The sequence below is a fragment of the Limulus polyphemus genome, unplaced genomic scaffold, assembly GCF_000517525.1.
Source record: "Limulus polyphemus unplaced genomic scaffold, Limulus_polyphemus-2.1.2 Scaffold3441, whole genome shotgun sequence".
Taxonomy (NCBI): Eukaryota; Metazoa; Arthropoda; class Merostomata; order Xiphosura; family Limulidae; genus Limulus; species Limulus polyphemus.
Genome location: NW_013669051.1, coordinates 48,374 through 67,244, shown reverse-complemented (window position 1 = coordinate 67,244; position 18,871 = coordinate 48,374). Strand labels below are relative to the sequence as shown.

Genomic DNA, 18,871 nt, shown 5'->3' with positions numbered 1-18,871 from the left:
AGTCTTACACTGCTAAATTAGGGACGGCTAGCGCAGATAGCCCTCGTGTAGCTTTGCGCGAAATTCACAAACAAACAATATATATGTATGTATGTAGGTATGTATAAATAAAACGGACCATACGCTACTTCGGGAATATAATTAGATTTGAGGGTAGGTTTGTAGAGATCGTGTTGAGTAATAAAATCAAATCAAGTATATGCGACCCCCAGGCTTGACGCACAAAAATCATAATCATTGGTTGAAATTCCCCATAACTTTGCTTCGTTGGCAAGGAGACACATTGACGCATCATTACCAAATTTTGTCTAATCGGAACCCTCGGCTATAATGCTATAATAACCCGCATGTTTTACCCGCAGAACATTTAAATTTTGAAAATGCTCAAATTAAAACGCGCTTCTACAGCCCAGCAGGTTAACAAAGTCAAAATCAGGAAGACAGTCCAAAGAGAAGACCCGTACATTCATAATAAATTTCACCGCCTTTACTATCACAATTAATAATTTGCAGGGTCATACAGTTGACCAATTAGGAATGTCTTTGAGATTCAGTTTTCGCATGTTTCAATCTAACAGGACTTATCAAGGAGAACATTTGATCAGAACTTAAAAATATTCAGAAGTCAAAATGCTAATTAAACAATACTTAAAGAAGATGACCATATATACATAAAATAATGTTGTTTTCGTGAAATAATAGAAATAGGAGTCATTCTACATACATATATTGTTACTAGAATATAATTAATTTTTAGAAAACATGTTCATAAAACATTTATTCAGAAAAATTAATCATTATTTCCCGTTATACGATGGCAATCAGCTTGTCACATGAGTGAAAGACTAGATTCATAAAATATTTGTGAATAACTCGCAAAAAAATTGTATGTCACAGGCACATACTGATCAAAGGGCCCCCAGACTTGAAGAAAAATTAAAGACTAAAACTGAATGTATCATTGAAGCACAGATCTGCATCTGTGTCGTTATAACAATAGCGATTTTAGTCGTTTCATATAAATGTTTTATTGTGTAATTTTTCATTAAAATGTTCTTACAACTTGTTCTTTTTTATATTTTTGCTTAGCCATTTAACAAAAATATTTGTTGTCATTACTTTATATTCACTATAAATACTAAAAAAAACTAGCATTTTACATTTTTATTTATTGCGCAGGCATTGTGACTACAACCGTGTATGAATACTCTAAATAGTTTCATAAATCTTATCCAACATTATTATTCATAATTAGTTGCATTAGATACATACTCGTGTAAAAAAAGGTTTTAAGTTAATGATAAATTAAGTAAACAAAGGTTGTATTAGCTATTATTGTGCAGCAACTAGTTTTAATTTATAAACCAATCCGAGTAGTTGTCACCTTTGGAATCAATGCATAAAATACTATCAGCCTTGTCAAGGATTTTTATTTCCTCAGATAAAACTCTTTACTACAGAATGCGTGTGCGTGTGTGTGTGTGTGTGTGAGAGAGAGAGAGAGAGAGAGAAATCTCGCAAACATACATGTTACCATATCTACAAATTACGTTTTTTAACCAAAATTTAAAGGTGCTGTTGACATTGTCTATCCATTTATATATTTTTTATAAGGGCTAAAATAAATTATTATTGCCTTGTAAAGTGAATAAAACGTTAATCCCACGAAGGCAGAAATCTATCGCACATATTTCAGCTGTATCTATTTTGCGTGTAGTTGTACTTGTAGCTTTCACTGATTGTGCTATTTATTTTTATATCAAAAGGATTAAATATCATGTGAGGTGATTGTGACGAATGCAATGCTCTCAAGATCCGGCTGAAACTGGTTCATATCTTTGAAGATCCGGTATGAACTAGATAAACTTACTGTGGACGAATGAGGCCAAGTACTGTCTTGCGCTGACCTTGTTACCCTGGGTTGATAAGATAATGAAAAGGAGTTACTGATCTATTGAACTTGATTGTAATTTTCATTGGGAGCTTGCCCTTCCCCTACCAGCATTTGGGCTGAGAGAATTGCATAAACTGGTTTTAACCATATGTTGAAGAATTTAGTTTTTTTAATGTGATATCATGAATTATATAAATTTAATGTATTGATATAGCTGTTATGCAATTCCTAGTTTAACATAGGTTTTAACAGTTTACATCCGTTGCTACAAATGAAAAATAATGAAAAAAAATTCACCAACGTAAAAACTTTGTACTAGTAGATGAAAGTGAATCGTTTTCTATGTAGAATTAAATATCTAATTATCTTTCGTTAGGGCGCTCGACTCGCAATCTGCGGATCGCGGGTTCGAATCTCCGTCACATCAAACATGCTCCCCCTTTCAGCCGTGGGTACGTTATAATGTGACGGTCAATCCCACTATTCGCTGGTAAAAGGGTAGCTCAAGAGTTGGCGGTGGGTGGTGATGAATAGCTGCCTTCCCTCTAGTCTTACACTGCTAAATTAAGGACGGCTAGCTCAGGTAGCTCTCGTGTAACTTTGCGCGAAATTCATAATAAACCAAACTCTTTCGTTAATTAACTAATTCTTCTGAATTAAATGCTTTCTATAACCATAAATAGTTTACGACGTTTTGGTTGTAAGTTAGTAGAAGACAAACCTTAAGGTGTAGTTGTAGAAGTAGTGAGGTGTTCTGTTCCAAAATTTTCACATATATATTTAAATAAACACATTTTATAAGTAAAATAAATAAAAGCACGTGAAATTAACCCCGTTTTTAAAAAAGGGTAACTCTTTAGTTATCAATCTCTAGTTAAAATGTGCATATTGAAGTTAGTAAACGAAATGAATGAATTAAATTTTAACTAAAATGATTCTAATGACTTAGTAATTTCTGTCTTAACAAATTTATTCGTACGGTTTTACTGAAATAATGAAATACAGAAAATGTTTGCACATTCACAAGTATTGCAAATCAGCCGAAAATGACATGTTTACGTAATACAGTGTCAGTGCTTTTTGACTGTAAGTTTGTCGAACTTTCTAGGAGTTTAAGTAATACTAATAGTGAAACTTAAGTAGCACTATAGAATTTGTTTATTACAACAAAAGCATAAAACCAAATTTATTCGCTATTTATAGAGTTAATAAAGCTGAGCTTTAATTTTTGTAAGCTAACGGACATTCAAAACTCATATTTTAGGCATTTTCTAAAATTAAACGAATTGAAATTTTAGCCACAACTCAACATGATACACCAATATGAATCATGCTCTTAAATCTAGACAATACTAGACTTCTGAGATTTACATGGGATAATGTGTAACACACATTAACGCAGTTAAATTGATCATAAGTACATGAAATGTCTTTCAACAAAATTATTGAATGAGTAACTGTATGTTGAGGTACCGTGGCTAATCATGAAGGCTGTATTATGTGTTTTAGGGAAACCCTTCATAATAATTATACATATATAAAGCATGCTTGTGATTTACTTGTATTATTGCAGCAAAATACTCTGTAACAGTGATGAACAGTAATACATAATGAAATCCAAAAATATATAAATATAGTTTGAAATAATAACATTTCGAGAATTAAGCATCATTCACTTTCATGACTACTTATGCTTATGTGTTTTTATATGTTTTTATTCACCCACAACATACATGTTTCCAGGCATATTATTATCAAACAAAGTTAGTTTATAAAGTAACACATCTTTTACTTTTGCCTATAACTGTAATGCAGTGTATCTATTTTACTATACTTTTTTCATGACTTGGTTTCAACTTTCAAGAGAAAATGAAAAACTGTCAGTTTTCGAGTGAACACAATCTTAAACCATTCAATAAAAATCCTGTAATTCAAGCCCCTGTTGAAGTTCTAGGTTTCAAAATGCTCAGGTTATAGGGTTTATCTTTTCTTATTTTTTCTCTGGCATTCACTATATCCTCAATCTCCTTAAAGAGGTTAACAGTAGTAAAACATTAATAAACATATTACAAAATTGCAGCAAAGATTGCAAAAATAAAATTTCATACGATTCAACTTCCATTGCAAAATTAGATATTTTAAGAATGTTGCAGGTACACATTCACATAAAGAGTTAAGACTGTTGGAAATATGTCTAGTTCTATAACCAATGTATGGACCTGGATTTTTTTAACTCAAAGTACTAACCAATCCAAATATTTTATATATTGCTAATGTTGTTCCACAGACATTAGGAAAAATAAGTGCACTCATAAAAGACTTTACATTTCTCCATTATACACATGATAATCATACCACTGTTTGTTAATGTCACTTAAAATTAACTACATTAATTCATCAGGATTATAGCAGTGGTTTTGACTGTGCAACACAAAGCACTTTTTGTTTCTCTGTTAAACTGTAATTAAGTGTTAACCGATTAAAATTTCTTAAATTTTACATTATTATCAAGTTACATTTGAATAGATAAATATATATCTTAAATAGAGGACAATTGGCAATCCAGAATAACTGATAACTTACAGTTATTGCTCCTCAGATTCACAGTTTAGTCTGTGAGTCAGTTGCAAATACTATGTTGGTGGCACTGTTAATGCAGAGGGAAGCTTGCTTTATGACATTCATCTCCATCCTTTTGGTGTTTGTAAGAAGCTTGAATGCTCCATCAGCTTTATGCATAATATTGTTGCTCCATAAGGTGATTAATACCTAATCAGCTCTTTCACCAAACCATATTTTGAAAATCGGTCTAAAAGGTGATTTGTTTCAGTCAATCATATTGATTTTGAAGGTTAATGTCAGCACTTTAGGTGATCTCTGAAACAGCTAAACTGTTTTATTATTGGCTTTGAGTCACTTATAGCATTATTTTCATCAGCTGTGCTGAGACTATAACACATTGACTCTACCATCCTCAAATATTGTTAATCTCTTTAATATACGACTCTTATTTCATTCAGTTCACGAGAGACCTTTTAGTAGCATTAATTTGTCAGTGTGATTTCATACATCTTGTGAATGCTGCACCTCATCATAGCTCTTGATGTACAGTTACTGTACTCATCTGTTTTTGTAAGTCAGTTGTTGCTATTTTACCTAATATGCTATGATGTATAGCAAGTCCCTGTCAGTTCGTCCATAATTTCGAACTCCTGCAAACATATGCTTAACAGTATATATAATTCATTCAACCAAACTACGATTGAGGATATGGTGAAATGTGCCCAACACTATGAACAGCTGGTTATTGAAGTTTGCTCCTTTTTGGGTACTTCAAATTGTGTTGTCTATTTAACTTATCAGTGATGGAATGTTTCTAAGTGTTGACCAGTTGTTAAGCACATTTTCACTTTGTGAAGTAATTATTATTGAACAGCAAATATAAAGTGACCATTTTCTAAGGACTACACACACACACACACACACACACACACACACACACACACACACACACACACACACCCCTCTTAACATTTTGACATGAATGCATGAACTTCAATTCTTACATAATGTAAATGCAAAATTATTTCCTGTCTTAGAGATCCTGGTACTACCAGCTGCATCACAGACTGGGCATCATGTTTCGATTAATTAGTTACAGCAATACAGCTCAGCATCCTGTATTTGTAAGTATTGCACGTTTCACGAGTCCATGTTTAGTTTACTGACCTGCAAAGCCTGTGCTTCAGTTTTGTTCCAAGTAGTGCCCAAGCTAGATTTGGATTCAGAATTCTTCTTGAAGCTTTTAGTTTGCCACACATGAATTTTTATTCACTAATAAAACCAACTCTGCCTGCATGACTTGTCAGCACTGTTATAGTGATGTGCATCTCTGTCCAGGATTTTAACATTCAACAAACAGACTTGTGGATGATGCAAGTGGATCCAAGTGGATGATGCATCAATGAAATTGCTTAAATTTCAAGTTGGAAGGTATATACAAATAGTTGTGTAGCATTTAATAAATATTACAGCTTCAAGCAATTTGTTGTACAGTATCAGCATTTAGAAACTATCTTGTACCTGTTACACCACTGATTTGGTTTTATTATCACAAGTATTGGTATCAAGGATGAATGGAAAATCTTACTCAGGATAAGCTAACATAAGAGTGTCAACTAAAGCATACTATAATAACAGAACTACTTGAGCATGCTCATACAATATAGATATTGGCAAAAAATGTTGACAAAATCTAGGAACCTGCAAACTTCTTTATTTCATCACAATGTGATGTCAGTCCTTAGTCACTGTGTTTTTGTAGGAGGGGTGAACATCCTGCCCCTGCCAACAATGTGACTATGGAATAAAACACAAATGAAGCATTTCTTCCAGTGTAACCACCTCAGTGTAATTCCATCTGTCTTTGAAAAGTGTAAGGTGTATTACACAGGCTGAATTGCATGTTAAAAAGACACAAAAGCAATATGAAAATTTTAAATCGAACATAAGTAAGCTTTTCTTAACTAGTTTGGCTTACAAGTAGCTAGATACCAAGTGTAGCATGTTGAACCAATGACTGCTGTCCAGCACATAAGTAAGCTTTTCTTAACTAGTTTGGCTTACAAGTAGCTAGATACCAAGTGTAGCATGTTGAACCAATGACTGCTGTCCAGTGCTTCCAGACATTCATCTACGCATGGTACAGAGAGAAACATTTCTGTGCATGTGAATACACTAACCTTCTTAAAGTCAACACAGAATCTTGGTACTGACTGGCAAAGTTGTGTTGGTTCAATCAGGGTACTTGGTATATAATAAGATCCAACAAAGTTCTGGCAGAATCAGTCTACCAAAAACTCAACCTTACATCTAGTATCTTTACAGACACAGACCAAGGCATGCCCAATTCAAGAGGAACAGTGCTGGCAACAATAATTTTGGATGCAAGCATACTGCTGCACTTGGCTAGCTGTATCCTTATGTTTTTGTCATTTTGGTTGATTTAATCAAGAATCTTATTTCTTTACAGTCTATGCTCTCCAAGCTACGAATCGCCATAATTGGACAAAGCACATTTGCTAGTGGTGTATATAAATTGTTACGACAAGATGGTCATAAAGTTGTTGGAGTTTTCACTGTGCCTGACCAGGGCAATAGAGAAGATCCTCTGGGTAAGGTTTTTTCATTAAAAATCTGTCTTTTGTACTGTGATGTTAACAAACATTTTTAAAGTTGATATTGTGTTTTGAACTGTAATATTCGTTTATTGTAATATTTCTAAATTTGAATCATGAGAATTTGTTTTATAACTAAGTTAATGTTCCATACATTATTCAAACATGGATTTACTTAGTGAAAACATTGAAAATGAAAATATAATATTAAATGAGTTGATTATAATACAGTATCTTTCTTATTAAAATTAGGTTATTTGTTTCAGCTTCTGTTGCAAAGGAGGATAGTATCAAAGTCTTCAAGTTCCCAAGGTGGCGGCAGAAAGGAAAAGTGTTACCAGATGTACTAGACCAGTATAAATCTGTAGATGCTAATCTAAATGTTTTACCCTTTTGTACTCAATTTATTCCAATGGATGTGATCAACTACCCTGAAAACCAGTCCATTTGTTATCACCCCTCTCTGTTACCCTGCCATCGAGGAATGTCTTCCATAAACTGGTAAAAATATACTTTGTTTTTCAGAAAGTTTTATAACACACTATAGCATGTGACCTAATTTTTCCTTATTATTACTATTTACCATCTGAACATCCAACTTTAATACCTTTTTTAAACACAGCTTAATAAGGCCAGGGTAATTCATAATTTGTTTTCAAAATACCATATTGTTGCGTCAGCGAGGTTACGTGACTAGTATCACGCCACGTCTTTCTCGAACCTTCATGAATTATCGGGAGACTACTAGATTGGGGTATTCTGGTATATGTATATATATAAGACGGTCACAACGTTACGAACACAAAAGGTAATGAGTGATTGAACTGCAGTCAGAGAGTGTGTAAATGAACTGAGTATTGTCGAGAACGAGCACGTGAGATGTTCTTCGAGCATTATAGCATTTGTTATAGAGCGACTGTTGAAATTAAGTGTATCGGTAAAGTTGTATTCGGAAAGAATAAATCGGTTTTATTTAAGAAAGGACTTGTGTCGCTAAAGTTTCGTTGGAACGAATTTACGGAAAAATTAATTAACGAACGAACAGAGACGTAACAATATGATAGAATGTCATTCGCCACATTTAGTGAGTGTACTGTCTTGTTTGTTAAGTATTTATTAACTAATAAAGTTAACATTACTTTTACATTATCAATTTAGGTCAGTCTTTCCAAATGTATGGTATATTACTGTGTATGTTTTTGCAGGACCCTCATACATGGAGATAAAAAAGCAGGATTCACAATATTTTGGGCAGATGATGGATTAGATACAGGACCAATTCTACTTCAAAAAGAGTGTGAAGTTTACCCTGATGATACAGTGGACTCTTTGTACAACAGGTTCCTCTACCCTGAGGGCATGAAGGCTATGGTATATCACTCATATTTTGTTGATTATTTTCATAAGCTCATATTGTCTGAAAAGTCATTGCATGAAAGAAACTATGGGAAAACCTCAACATTTTCAATACTCGTATGTTTTTTTCATAATAATTTAGCTCAAGTTTGTTTTAACTATCATTTTAATAAAACAAGAATCAGTGAATTTCAATAAACTTAGCATATCACTTGAGTTGCTTGTTTTGATATTGACATTACTTGAAGTACAGACCTTTTTAAAGAAAGACTCTATTATTGAAACTATAAATAATCTCAGCTGGAGGCTTCCTTACTAAAACTACAAACATGTTTAAAATAGACTTGCTTGTTAAGAATACAGACATCCCCCAAAACAGATATCCTTATTGAGACTGCAAACATGCTTGTAACCAACCATGATGAAGTTAGAAACATGCAGAAAACAAATATCTTTGTTGAGACTACAAAAATGCTTAATAACAGACTTGTCATTAAAAACACACACTCAAAGACAGATGTATGATTAAAAACGTTCCCAAAGACAAATGTCTTTGTCATTACTTGATGAGATTACAGAAATGTTTGAAGACAAACTTCCTTGTTGAGATTGTATTGCAGAGACATTGTTCTACATATATTTAAAGTGTTCCCTACTCAAACAAATGTGTTCAAAGAGCTTGTTTAAAATATTAGTTAGAAAAAGGTAGAATACCTGTACTAGCACTGTCTTATTTCCCTTTAACTCTGGTTTTGTCTTTAAAATTGTTTTTTTTTTGCTTGTTGATTAACCTTTCTCAATATAATTCCATTCCAGCTTTAGTAGAACTCTGTGTTCAACATCCTGTCTTCTTACTAATTGTGTTCGTACTTTTGTGACATTTTGGGGTGGAATAATTACGTGCAGGTTACATTTTAGCAGCTTCTCTTATTCCAGGCTTGGATTCTTTGGATTTGAAGTTTGGTATGAAAATAACACAGAAGAGTTCACAAAGTTTATGAAGTTGCATGAACTGTATTTGTGGATCATGGGCTTGACAGTTGGAGAATTAGCAGAGTTAGTGGAAGGTTAGGCACTAATTGTGTTTTGGCAAGGTCTATATATTTAGTTGATTACAATAATCTAAATTTTCCTAAAAATGAACAAAAAAACAAACAAATCTGAATGAACATCCTAGAATTCCATAGCTGTTGAGCTTTGTTTTTTTGCAATATATAGGCAGAAGCTGTCAATATGGTTGCTAATGGTACTGCCCACAGAATTCCTCAGTCAGAAGAAGGAGCTACATATGAATCAGCTTTGACTAAGAAAGAATTATCTGAGGTTTGTTTGATACTTGTACTGGTTGATGTTAAATATAGAATAACAAAAAATATACACACATTATGTGTATTATTTAATCATTATGTAATTATTGTCATTTGTAAAAAATGCAATTTTCTTTATAAGTAAGTTGGACTTCATTGAATCATGATCACATTATGTGACAAAATATGATTTATTTCCCAAATGACAGGGTTACATAGTATTATTAAACTGGATGTGGTAACAGTTTCATTACAAAAATTAAGGTTTTTATCTCAAACTCAACCTTTTAGGGAAAACAGCTGTCCTATTTTTCAAATGATAATTTAAGTTGTTAATGATATATGTAAAGCCTATTATGCTGACCATAATATGATCACACTTTTCAAACTAATTGGAATCTGTAGATATTCACTGAATGGGACAGTGCAGATAGCCTTGTAAGCCCCAACCAACCAACTGTATAGTACTGAAAATTGGAACTTGCTGTTTTAGTGAATGTACAATTATTGGTTGTGAAATACAACCAAATTTATGAATGTTTGTAAAAAACACAAATTATTATTATTATTGTTTGTTTGTTTAAGATCAAGTTTGACCAACTAAATGCTGAACAGCTGCACAATTTTATCAGAGGTATGGATAAAGTTCCTGGAGCCTGGACACATTTGAATGGGCAGGTGAGGCAAAGATTGTATATGTTCTTGGATTATATACATGATTCTTATAGATCATAATGTTGATTTTAAGTGGTAAAACATTGTTAAAATAACTAATTGAATGTGATATTAGAATAATATTAATAGTTAATGGTTTCTTAATAAACCAGCAATTACTGTTTTATTTAGTGTGTTATTAAGTTTTAGGAATTTCTGTATTTTGACAGTAATGATAAAGAACATACTTAAATGTTTTTATAACGTAAGCATCAAGTTATATGCTGAACTGACCTGATTAAGTTGCGGGCTCTGTATCAGTTAGTAAGCTCTTTTACTTATTCATTATTGGCTGTAGTTAAGACTTTAAATGGATGACTTCATCACACTCACATGAGACGGGTTCATTTGATTTATTTGGTGTCCTTATATTTGCTTATACTTCAACTTGTATGTCCAACTATATCATGATAGATCCCATATAACTTTGTTTGCAACAAAAACAAGTAAATTGGTAAACAACATTTGATGGTTTCACTGGAAAATATTCTGGGTATATATATCTTAAAAAATACTGTTAATAACATCCTGGTTTAAAATGCACCTTAACTCTTTAAACCCATAATTTTTTTTGTGCATTCTCCTAGAATTATTTTTATGATTTCCTAACAATTATAACCATATCTTATGAAACTTAATTTTTTATTTTACTTTGGGGTAATAACATGGTTTGGATTAGTTTTCAGACAAAGAGATGTAAATGTTATCAGACGTTGTTACCATGTATTGGGTAAATCAGGATTTTGGCTGGACATTGGGAGCATCTGCTCAGGTTTAAGAAGTTAATTGTGTATTCAGGTACACTTTTTGATAGAGGGTACACAACTGTTTTTTTTCTTGTACATACCATGCATGCTTACCAGTATACTGTAAAGTTATAAAATTAAGCACTGAAAAGGTCTACCGTTCAATATACGCAAAGGTTATAGAATTTTGTTTTTTGTGTTAAACACTTAGGAACTTCACATTTTGGTAGATTTATGAAGCTTTATTTATTCAAATAGCAACAAAGTATTCAATCTAAAAAAAAATAAAAAAACAAACTTTTTTGTAGAAGAATCTCTATAAAAAAACAAAAACAAAAAAAAACAACTTTTTCTTTATGGGACACTTCACTCAAAACCACTATTACAATTATGAACTAATGTAGCTAAGAAAGCATGTGATCTGTGATATTTACTCTTTAGATACTACAAGAACTGGTGAACATGATTAGGATCCTTAGATAATAAAAGTTCCATCAAGATATCTTCCATAATCTAATGGTTTAAGAGCCTGTGGATGTTTCCTCCATTCATTGTTTTTCATAAAAACAGAGCAAGATATTAGTCACAGAAGTCAGTTTAGAACCCATAGTAACACCATCAATCTAATTATAAAGGCCACCATTAATCAAAATTATATTCTTTAGTGAAACTCTGCCTTCAAAGAACAAATATTAAAATAAATAACTCATTTAAATTACTCCTAAAAAATATTAGTATGATGCTGGTCGCCTATATATATATATATATATATAGTAGAGTAAAAAAGGTAAAAGTTAGACTGCGTGTGAGTTTAGCCATAACGGGTAATTTCTAAAGTGAGTTTCACAGCTTATATTGTTGTTGTTGGCAGATGACATAGAGATGGGGAAGAAATCATTAATGCCTAAGGCTAGCGTTAGACACAACCAGTAGAGTCTAGGAAACATGGAAGTGGGAAAATGAAACAGAACATAATGATAACTGTAAACAAAAGTTTAAGAAAGTTTAGATCAGTACAAATAAATAAAATAAGGCTAGCTTTGCCTCTTTCCAGGTCAATACAAACTACGAGTATGAACGAAAATACATATTGGCAGTGTGTGTGTTTGTTTGTACCTGTGCAGCTCTCAGGCATTGTGTATGCTTTATAGTATAGTAGTGTGTGAGAGTTTTGATGAGAGTCTAATCTTACTACAGGTTGTACTTTACTCTAATTGGTGGGCAGGCCAAGCTGGTTAGAATGAAAACATTAATGCAATTGGCCAAGATCACTGTTCTATTTAAAAATTTTACAGGTCATTGACTGTTTGTTTCTTTAAGATACTATGTAACATTAGCATGACTTGGGCTTATTTTTTCCAATGTAATGAAACTTCCCAGGAAATAAGGCATCAAAAGTTAGTTGAATAGAGGTGTAATATTGCCAACTAATTGGTGGAACAGTAAGAAAGTTTCCCCTAGGAGACCTTGAGGCCACGTGTATGAAGGCACCCATCTATGACTTGGTGATTGGAAATATACCAGGCAGTAGAAGTTTGCAGGAACCAGCAGAAAGAAGACTGATGAAACATCTGCAGTTACCACTAGAGCTCAAGAAAAGAAAAGCAAGCCAGGAATCAAGCCACTGAAAGTCTTGAAAGGTGACATCTTGAATGTAGGTCTACAGGAACTGAAGGAAGCACAGAAGAAAGACCCTTCACTGTGAAAACTTTGGGACAGTGTCCAGGAGAAAGTCAAGCACAAGACAATGGGGAAAGAGACTTACAAAGTAGAGGACTGGAAAGGAGTACTGTACTGGATATATCAAAGCAGTTCTACTGAGGAAACTAAACATATCAAATGCAGTCAGAAGCACTTCTATGATAAGAAGGCCAAGGATCAAGTTTCAGGGTCGGACAGAAGGTTTTAGTTCCACTATACACAGACATCAACAAACTCTCCCTGCACTGGAAAGGACCTTTTGAAGTACAGGAAGTTCTCAACAGAATGTGAAAGTAGATGGGATAACCAAAGTCTACCATGCCAATCTGTTGAAGAGGTACTTTGAGAGGGAAGAAGATTTAATGAGGCACAGATGGACATGTCAGGTACAGCTGTCATAAATGCAGAACCAGAAGACAGTGACTTTGTCATAGAAGATGAATACCTACTAGACCTAAGACCACTGGGTGGAGATGAGACATACAAAGATGTCAAAATTAGTGAAGAACTGACTAGCAAGTAGAAGGAGCTACAAGAGCTACTGTGCCAGTTGCAACACAAGATGGGCACCAAGATTGTACTAGATACTAAGCATTACCAGGAAAAATATTATTTAGACATGGTCACTACAGAACTAAAATGTAAATATAGAAAACTCTTTAGGTTATTTAAGATGAGATTATGTAAAATAAATAAATAATGGGGCTTGGAGTAGCTATTGAGTATTGTAATTCATCAGTGTAATGTGAACTGCACATTCCCCAAGTGATGTACAACTTATATAAAATAATAGACACAATTCCAGGGGCAATAAAACAATAAAATGTAAGTATAAATAGATGTGTACTGTTGACAGTTTAAAGCTACTTAAAATAAACAAATGTAGTGTCATGTTACAATTTGAAGTCATTATAGAAAGAAAAAAGGGTAATTTAGATTTATTTTGATTTTTTTTTTTGGTGGTTATCAAGTTGGTCAAATTGACCAACCATGTATAGAATTAGGTGGAGAAAATAACAGATAAATATAAAGTTTTACTGAAAAAGTATGAAGTGTTTTTAGGAGGTTTATAGATTGTGTAAATGATCAAAGAAAGTATTTTTATTCTTAACATGAAAATCATTTTGCACTCGGACTTGTAAAAAAAAAAAGGCTTGATATATTCACCGCCAAATCTTCAGTAAAAATATTTGTTAATGATAATAAGAGATTGAAAGAAAAAATGGGAAGACATCCATATCAAATGTATTTTATTAAAAATTTGAAAGAGCTGTAAAACATTTTATAGCATGGTTAGCACACACACTATTTATTTTAACTTATCACCCATAGGAACATCTCTCTAGTATGGTTTTTAATGCACTAGAATCACCATGTGCAATAATTTTCCTGCAATGTACACCATGTATTTTCTCACTTTGTTGAAAACTATCAATGATAATGACTGATTCTATTTGTGTAGATGGGCCTAACTAGTTTTTTCAACATTTCTGGGTATTACTATTCTTTACTTGTGTATTACATACACAGCCAGTACAAAACTTATTTCTAACACCTAAAGCAGGGATTTTGTTGGCCTACAATTGTGCCACATCCTGAATTAGCAATTTGTCTGACTTTCATGGTTCATACAGGTTTTGGAAAGTCTTGGAATATTGTGGAAGTAATTTCCAGGGTCTGGTAAGTTTGGGAAAAATGAAAATTTTCTCCTGACAGTATTATAAACCACTGTTTTCTGTGATTTGTTTATTTGATGATTACATCATATAATATCCAATGGTGATGATTTCCTGAGCAAGCCCTTTGTGTTTTCCCTTCGTGATGAGTAGGTGCAGCACATTTGCATTTGTGAATAGCAACTTGAATTACTTTGGCTGTACAAGGTTGAATGAGGCCATCGATGTCTGAGTGTCGCCATTCAAGCAATTATGTAATTGTGGTTCATCCATTTTTTGCCATTATTTTTATGTTCTGTGGTATTGACTTGAATGTGTATTTGTGTAAAACATGCCGGGCAAAAGTACATTTAACAATGCATGGCTTCTGAAGGATGAGTACAGGGAATGGTTTGTTATGGGTGTATTTCGGCAAGTAGCTTATTGCAATGTGTGCCATAAAATGTTCAAAGTTGGCAATATGGGCAAGTTTGCAGTGATAAGCCATATGAAGAGGAAAGACCAGGAGGCTAATGTGCATAAATTACACTTGTCAACAGCAGCCATACCGACCATACACAGTTCGATATCATCTGAATCTAGGGCAATACTAGATAGAACATCGACAGGCTTACTGTTGTGACAAATGAATGCAATGCCATAGTCCAACAAGTAAGTGAATAATATTCATAAGTTAAATTTAATATGAAAGAGAATGAGCTGAATTTCATTGATTTAAATGCACAATACAATTTAATAAAGTTGCATTATTTTGCAATTAGCCTTTGGATGATTCAGTTCTTTTCATTTAGGTCAGCACCTCATTATGCAATTTATTCATTAAGGGGCAGACTGGATTCACATGTTTCAAAAGAAGATGAATGGAAAGCTGAGGTTTTGTGGACCCAGAAGACCATCATTGAGGTTTTGTAGACCAGGAAGACCACCATTAGCTGGCAAAGTTACAGAAGCTGTGAAGACATAAATTAACTGTTTAAAAAAGGTTTTCCCAGATTGTAAAATCACATCCAAGTTCTCTTATGGATAGAAAAAATTTGCATATGTGTCTTGTTTTTGGATTGGCTTCATAAATCAAGTCAAATATGTATCAAAAGCTTGGAAAATACACACACTTTGTGCTCTTGTACGATGAATCCTTAAATGGTAAAAAACTTGATGTGTACCTTCAGGTACTTTGACTTGGAAAATTTTTTTGTTAAGGATTAGGTCTATTGATTCTGCATTTCTTGGCTACACACGGGCTAATGATTTCTTAAGCCATTTCTTACATCTGACAAAAAGAGCTTAATCTTTTGCAAGTAGGGATGGATGGTCCAACGTTAACTGGTCATTCCATAAGAAATTAGAAATTCTGACCCATCTTTAATCAACATTAGGTCAAGTGGCCTCCACATGGTCCATGGGGCTCTTCGTACTGCTCTCAATGCCTCTGATTGTGATGTAGAAGCAATACTTAAATCAACGTACCACCTTTTCAAAGATTCTCCAGCCAAATGTGAATACTTTGAGAAAATTATGGGTCTTGTATGTATGCATTGAAATTTTGTTCCACCCGATGGGTAGAAAATGCATCTGTTCCACAAAGGGGCAATTAAAATTATTCTGAATTTCCAAACATACATCAAAACAGTTGAAGCCAAATTATACTCTTGCACAGTACCAAAAATTCAAGCATTAAATTTTCTGAAATCTGCAACAAATGATATCCTTTTCATAGCAAAGTTATTATTTTATGTTTCGATATCTGAAGAATTCTCTATTTCTTATGAAATATCAAACTGACCACCTTGTACAGCCTTTTGTCAGCTGTGATCTTGAGTCTGTGATTAGAAACCTTCTGAGAAGGGTTGTAAAACACTATGTGCTATCCAAAGCAGACAATGCACTTAAATTGTCAAAATTTCATTTAAGTAATACAGGAAATATCAAATCGGTTAAACATGTCGATATCAGTTTTTGTGCAACAGAAAATATGAAAGCATTGATTATTACAGAGAAAGCAACTCCAAGAGACCAGCTTACATTTTACAATGAGTATTAGTTTTGATCTGTTTCATTGAGAAATTGTTTGTAAAGTGTCTATTGAAAAACTAGTTTACTTGTAATGTCATCTGTTTTTTTTCCTCTAAAAATAGTCTCAGATGTGAGGAATCGTAAGAAGGCTTGTTTTCAGCATGTACTGTCCACTCTTGTCTGTTTGAAACATCTCAAAGCAGAAGAATGTGATTGCTTAATCAGACAGTATGTCTTGTTTTTATCTCGAGTTGTGAAGCCAAATTCCTACATCTTCAAAACCGATAGGCTTGGCTGCTTTTTGATCAAACACATGGATCAAGCTACAGATTACAAGTCCATATGCCATTTCAAGCTCGTCTTGATACTTTCTCATGGCCAAGCAACTGTTGAAAGGGGCATTTTTGTGAATGAAGGGTTAATGCTTCAAAACATGAAGGATTTCTTCCTTGATGGTCAGCAGTTAATCTGTGACTGGGTGCAGTCAGTTGGAGATATTCTGGAAGTTCCTTTTTCGAACAAACTGCTTACTGTTACTCAAAACCAATACCTTGATCAACAGAGGGAGATGGCTGAACTGAATGAAAAGATGTGGAAAAGGAAACTTATCCTTGAAGATATTGCAAAACTTAAGGCTAAACACCAAATATTTGAAAAAGATGTATCATCCTTAATAGAGGCTACTGACAAAGCCAGAAAAATGGTGAAAGAAAAGTCTTTAGAATTAAATATTTTGCATGAAAAAATGACAAAGATGGTGGTAAAGTCAAAGAATTGTTAATCTATGTCCTATCAGTCATACATGTATATACTTTCACATAATGTATATAGTTATATGATTTATTTCATGTTATATTTGATCTGGAAAAATCAGTTTTGAGGGCTATAGAAAGTTTTGGGAAAGTCGTGGAAATTTGAATTGCCGAAAGTGTATGAACCATGATATTGAAGAGACCATATTCAGTCTATTAGATTTTATTACAGTCAATAATTGTTAGTTACAGTTTGTGTTTAAGTGAAACTCTCCTAAAGAAGTTGTAAAGCCAAACTTAGTGTTATAAGGTCATTTCATACTGGAACTAAAATGTTTTATACACCAATATGCACTACAGAAATTAAATAATGAATCAACCAATAATGTTTTTTACCAGAAGACTGTCTTAATGTCTATGGTAATGTTTTTACTATTTCCTGTGATGACAATTCACAATTGAAATAAAAAGAAACAAAAACGTACATATTGTGAATCAATTACCATTTGTTAATGACTGCTTGAATTAAATGTACAAGCAAAATAGTTGTTTTTATGTCATTTTGTTCATTGAAGATGGTATTTTGTTTAATTTCAGCTATAATAGTAAGTGGATATTGGGAAGTATGTTTCTATTTTTAAATATTTCAAAATTATTTATTTAAACATAAAATTTTATTTGGAACTTACCTATTTTTTTTATCGATGTCAATAACTCAAATTGAGATTTAGAAAAACTTAAGAAAATACACACACAGAATATTCAAACACAAATTCATTACATCAAGAGTCAGTCCTCTGAAGTTAACCATTATTTTTAGTTGTATTACTTTTATTTGTAATGTTTTCCTTTTTTTGTGAAAAAATAGTTAAAAACTGTTTTTGTGTAAAATTTTACAAAATCTTCTATTAACATATCTAATGATTTTACAAACCAAGAAATAACAAAAAGATCTACAAATTCTTCCAAATAAACTTCAAAAATGACAAGAAATCCCTGTTCTAGCATATCATAGCCCATCCATCCAATGATGAACAAAGTGTACATGGAAGAGAGCTTGTTTATTCATAAAGCAGAGTCTACATGTTAACAAAGTTTATATGGAAGAGAGCTTGTTTATTCATAAAGCAGAGTCTATATATTAACAAAGTTTATATGCTTGTTTATTCATAAAGCAGAGTCTACATGTTAACAAAGTTTACATGGAAGAGAGCTTGTTTATTCATAAAGCAGAGTCTACATATTAACAAAGTTTATATGGAAGAGAGCTTGTTTATTCATAAAGCAGAGTCTATATATTAACAAAGTTTATATGCTTGTTTATTCATAAAGCAGAGTCTATATATTAACAAAGTTTATATGCTTGTTTATTCATAAATCAGAGTCTATATATTAACAAAGTTTATATGTTTGTTTATTCATAAAGCAGAGTCTACATGTTAACAAAGTTTATATGTTTGTTTATTCATAAAGCAGAGTCTACATGTTAACAAAGTTTATATGTTTGTTTATTCATAAAGCAGAGTCTACATGTT

General features: G+C 32.8%; 1 protein-coding gene across 1 annotated transcript in view; it reads left to right on the top strand.

Moving 5' to 3' along the window:
- Positions 1 to 18,871, top strand: part of LOC106469348 (mitochondrial 10-formyltetrahydrofolate dehydrogenase-like) — a 66,419-nt gene that overhangs the window by 8,861 nt on the left and 38,687 nt on the right. The window contains exons 2-6 of the mRNA XM_013929836.2: positions 6,927 to 7,068; positions 7,338 to 7,572; positions 8,277 to 8,442; positions 9,646 to 9,750; positions 10,320 to 10,412. Of these exons, the coding sequence (XP_013785290.2) occupies positions 6,927 to 7,068; positions 7,338 to 7,572; positions 8,277 to 8,442; positions 9,646 to 9,750; positions 10,320 to 10,412 (741 nt within the window). The remainder of the gene's footprint in view (positions 1 to 6,926; positions 7,069 to 7,337; positions 7,573 to 8,276; positions 8,443 to 9,645; positions 9,751 to 10,319; positions 10,413 to 18,871) is intronic.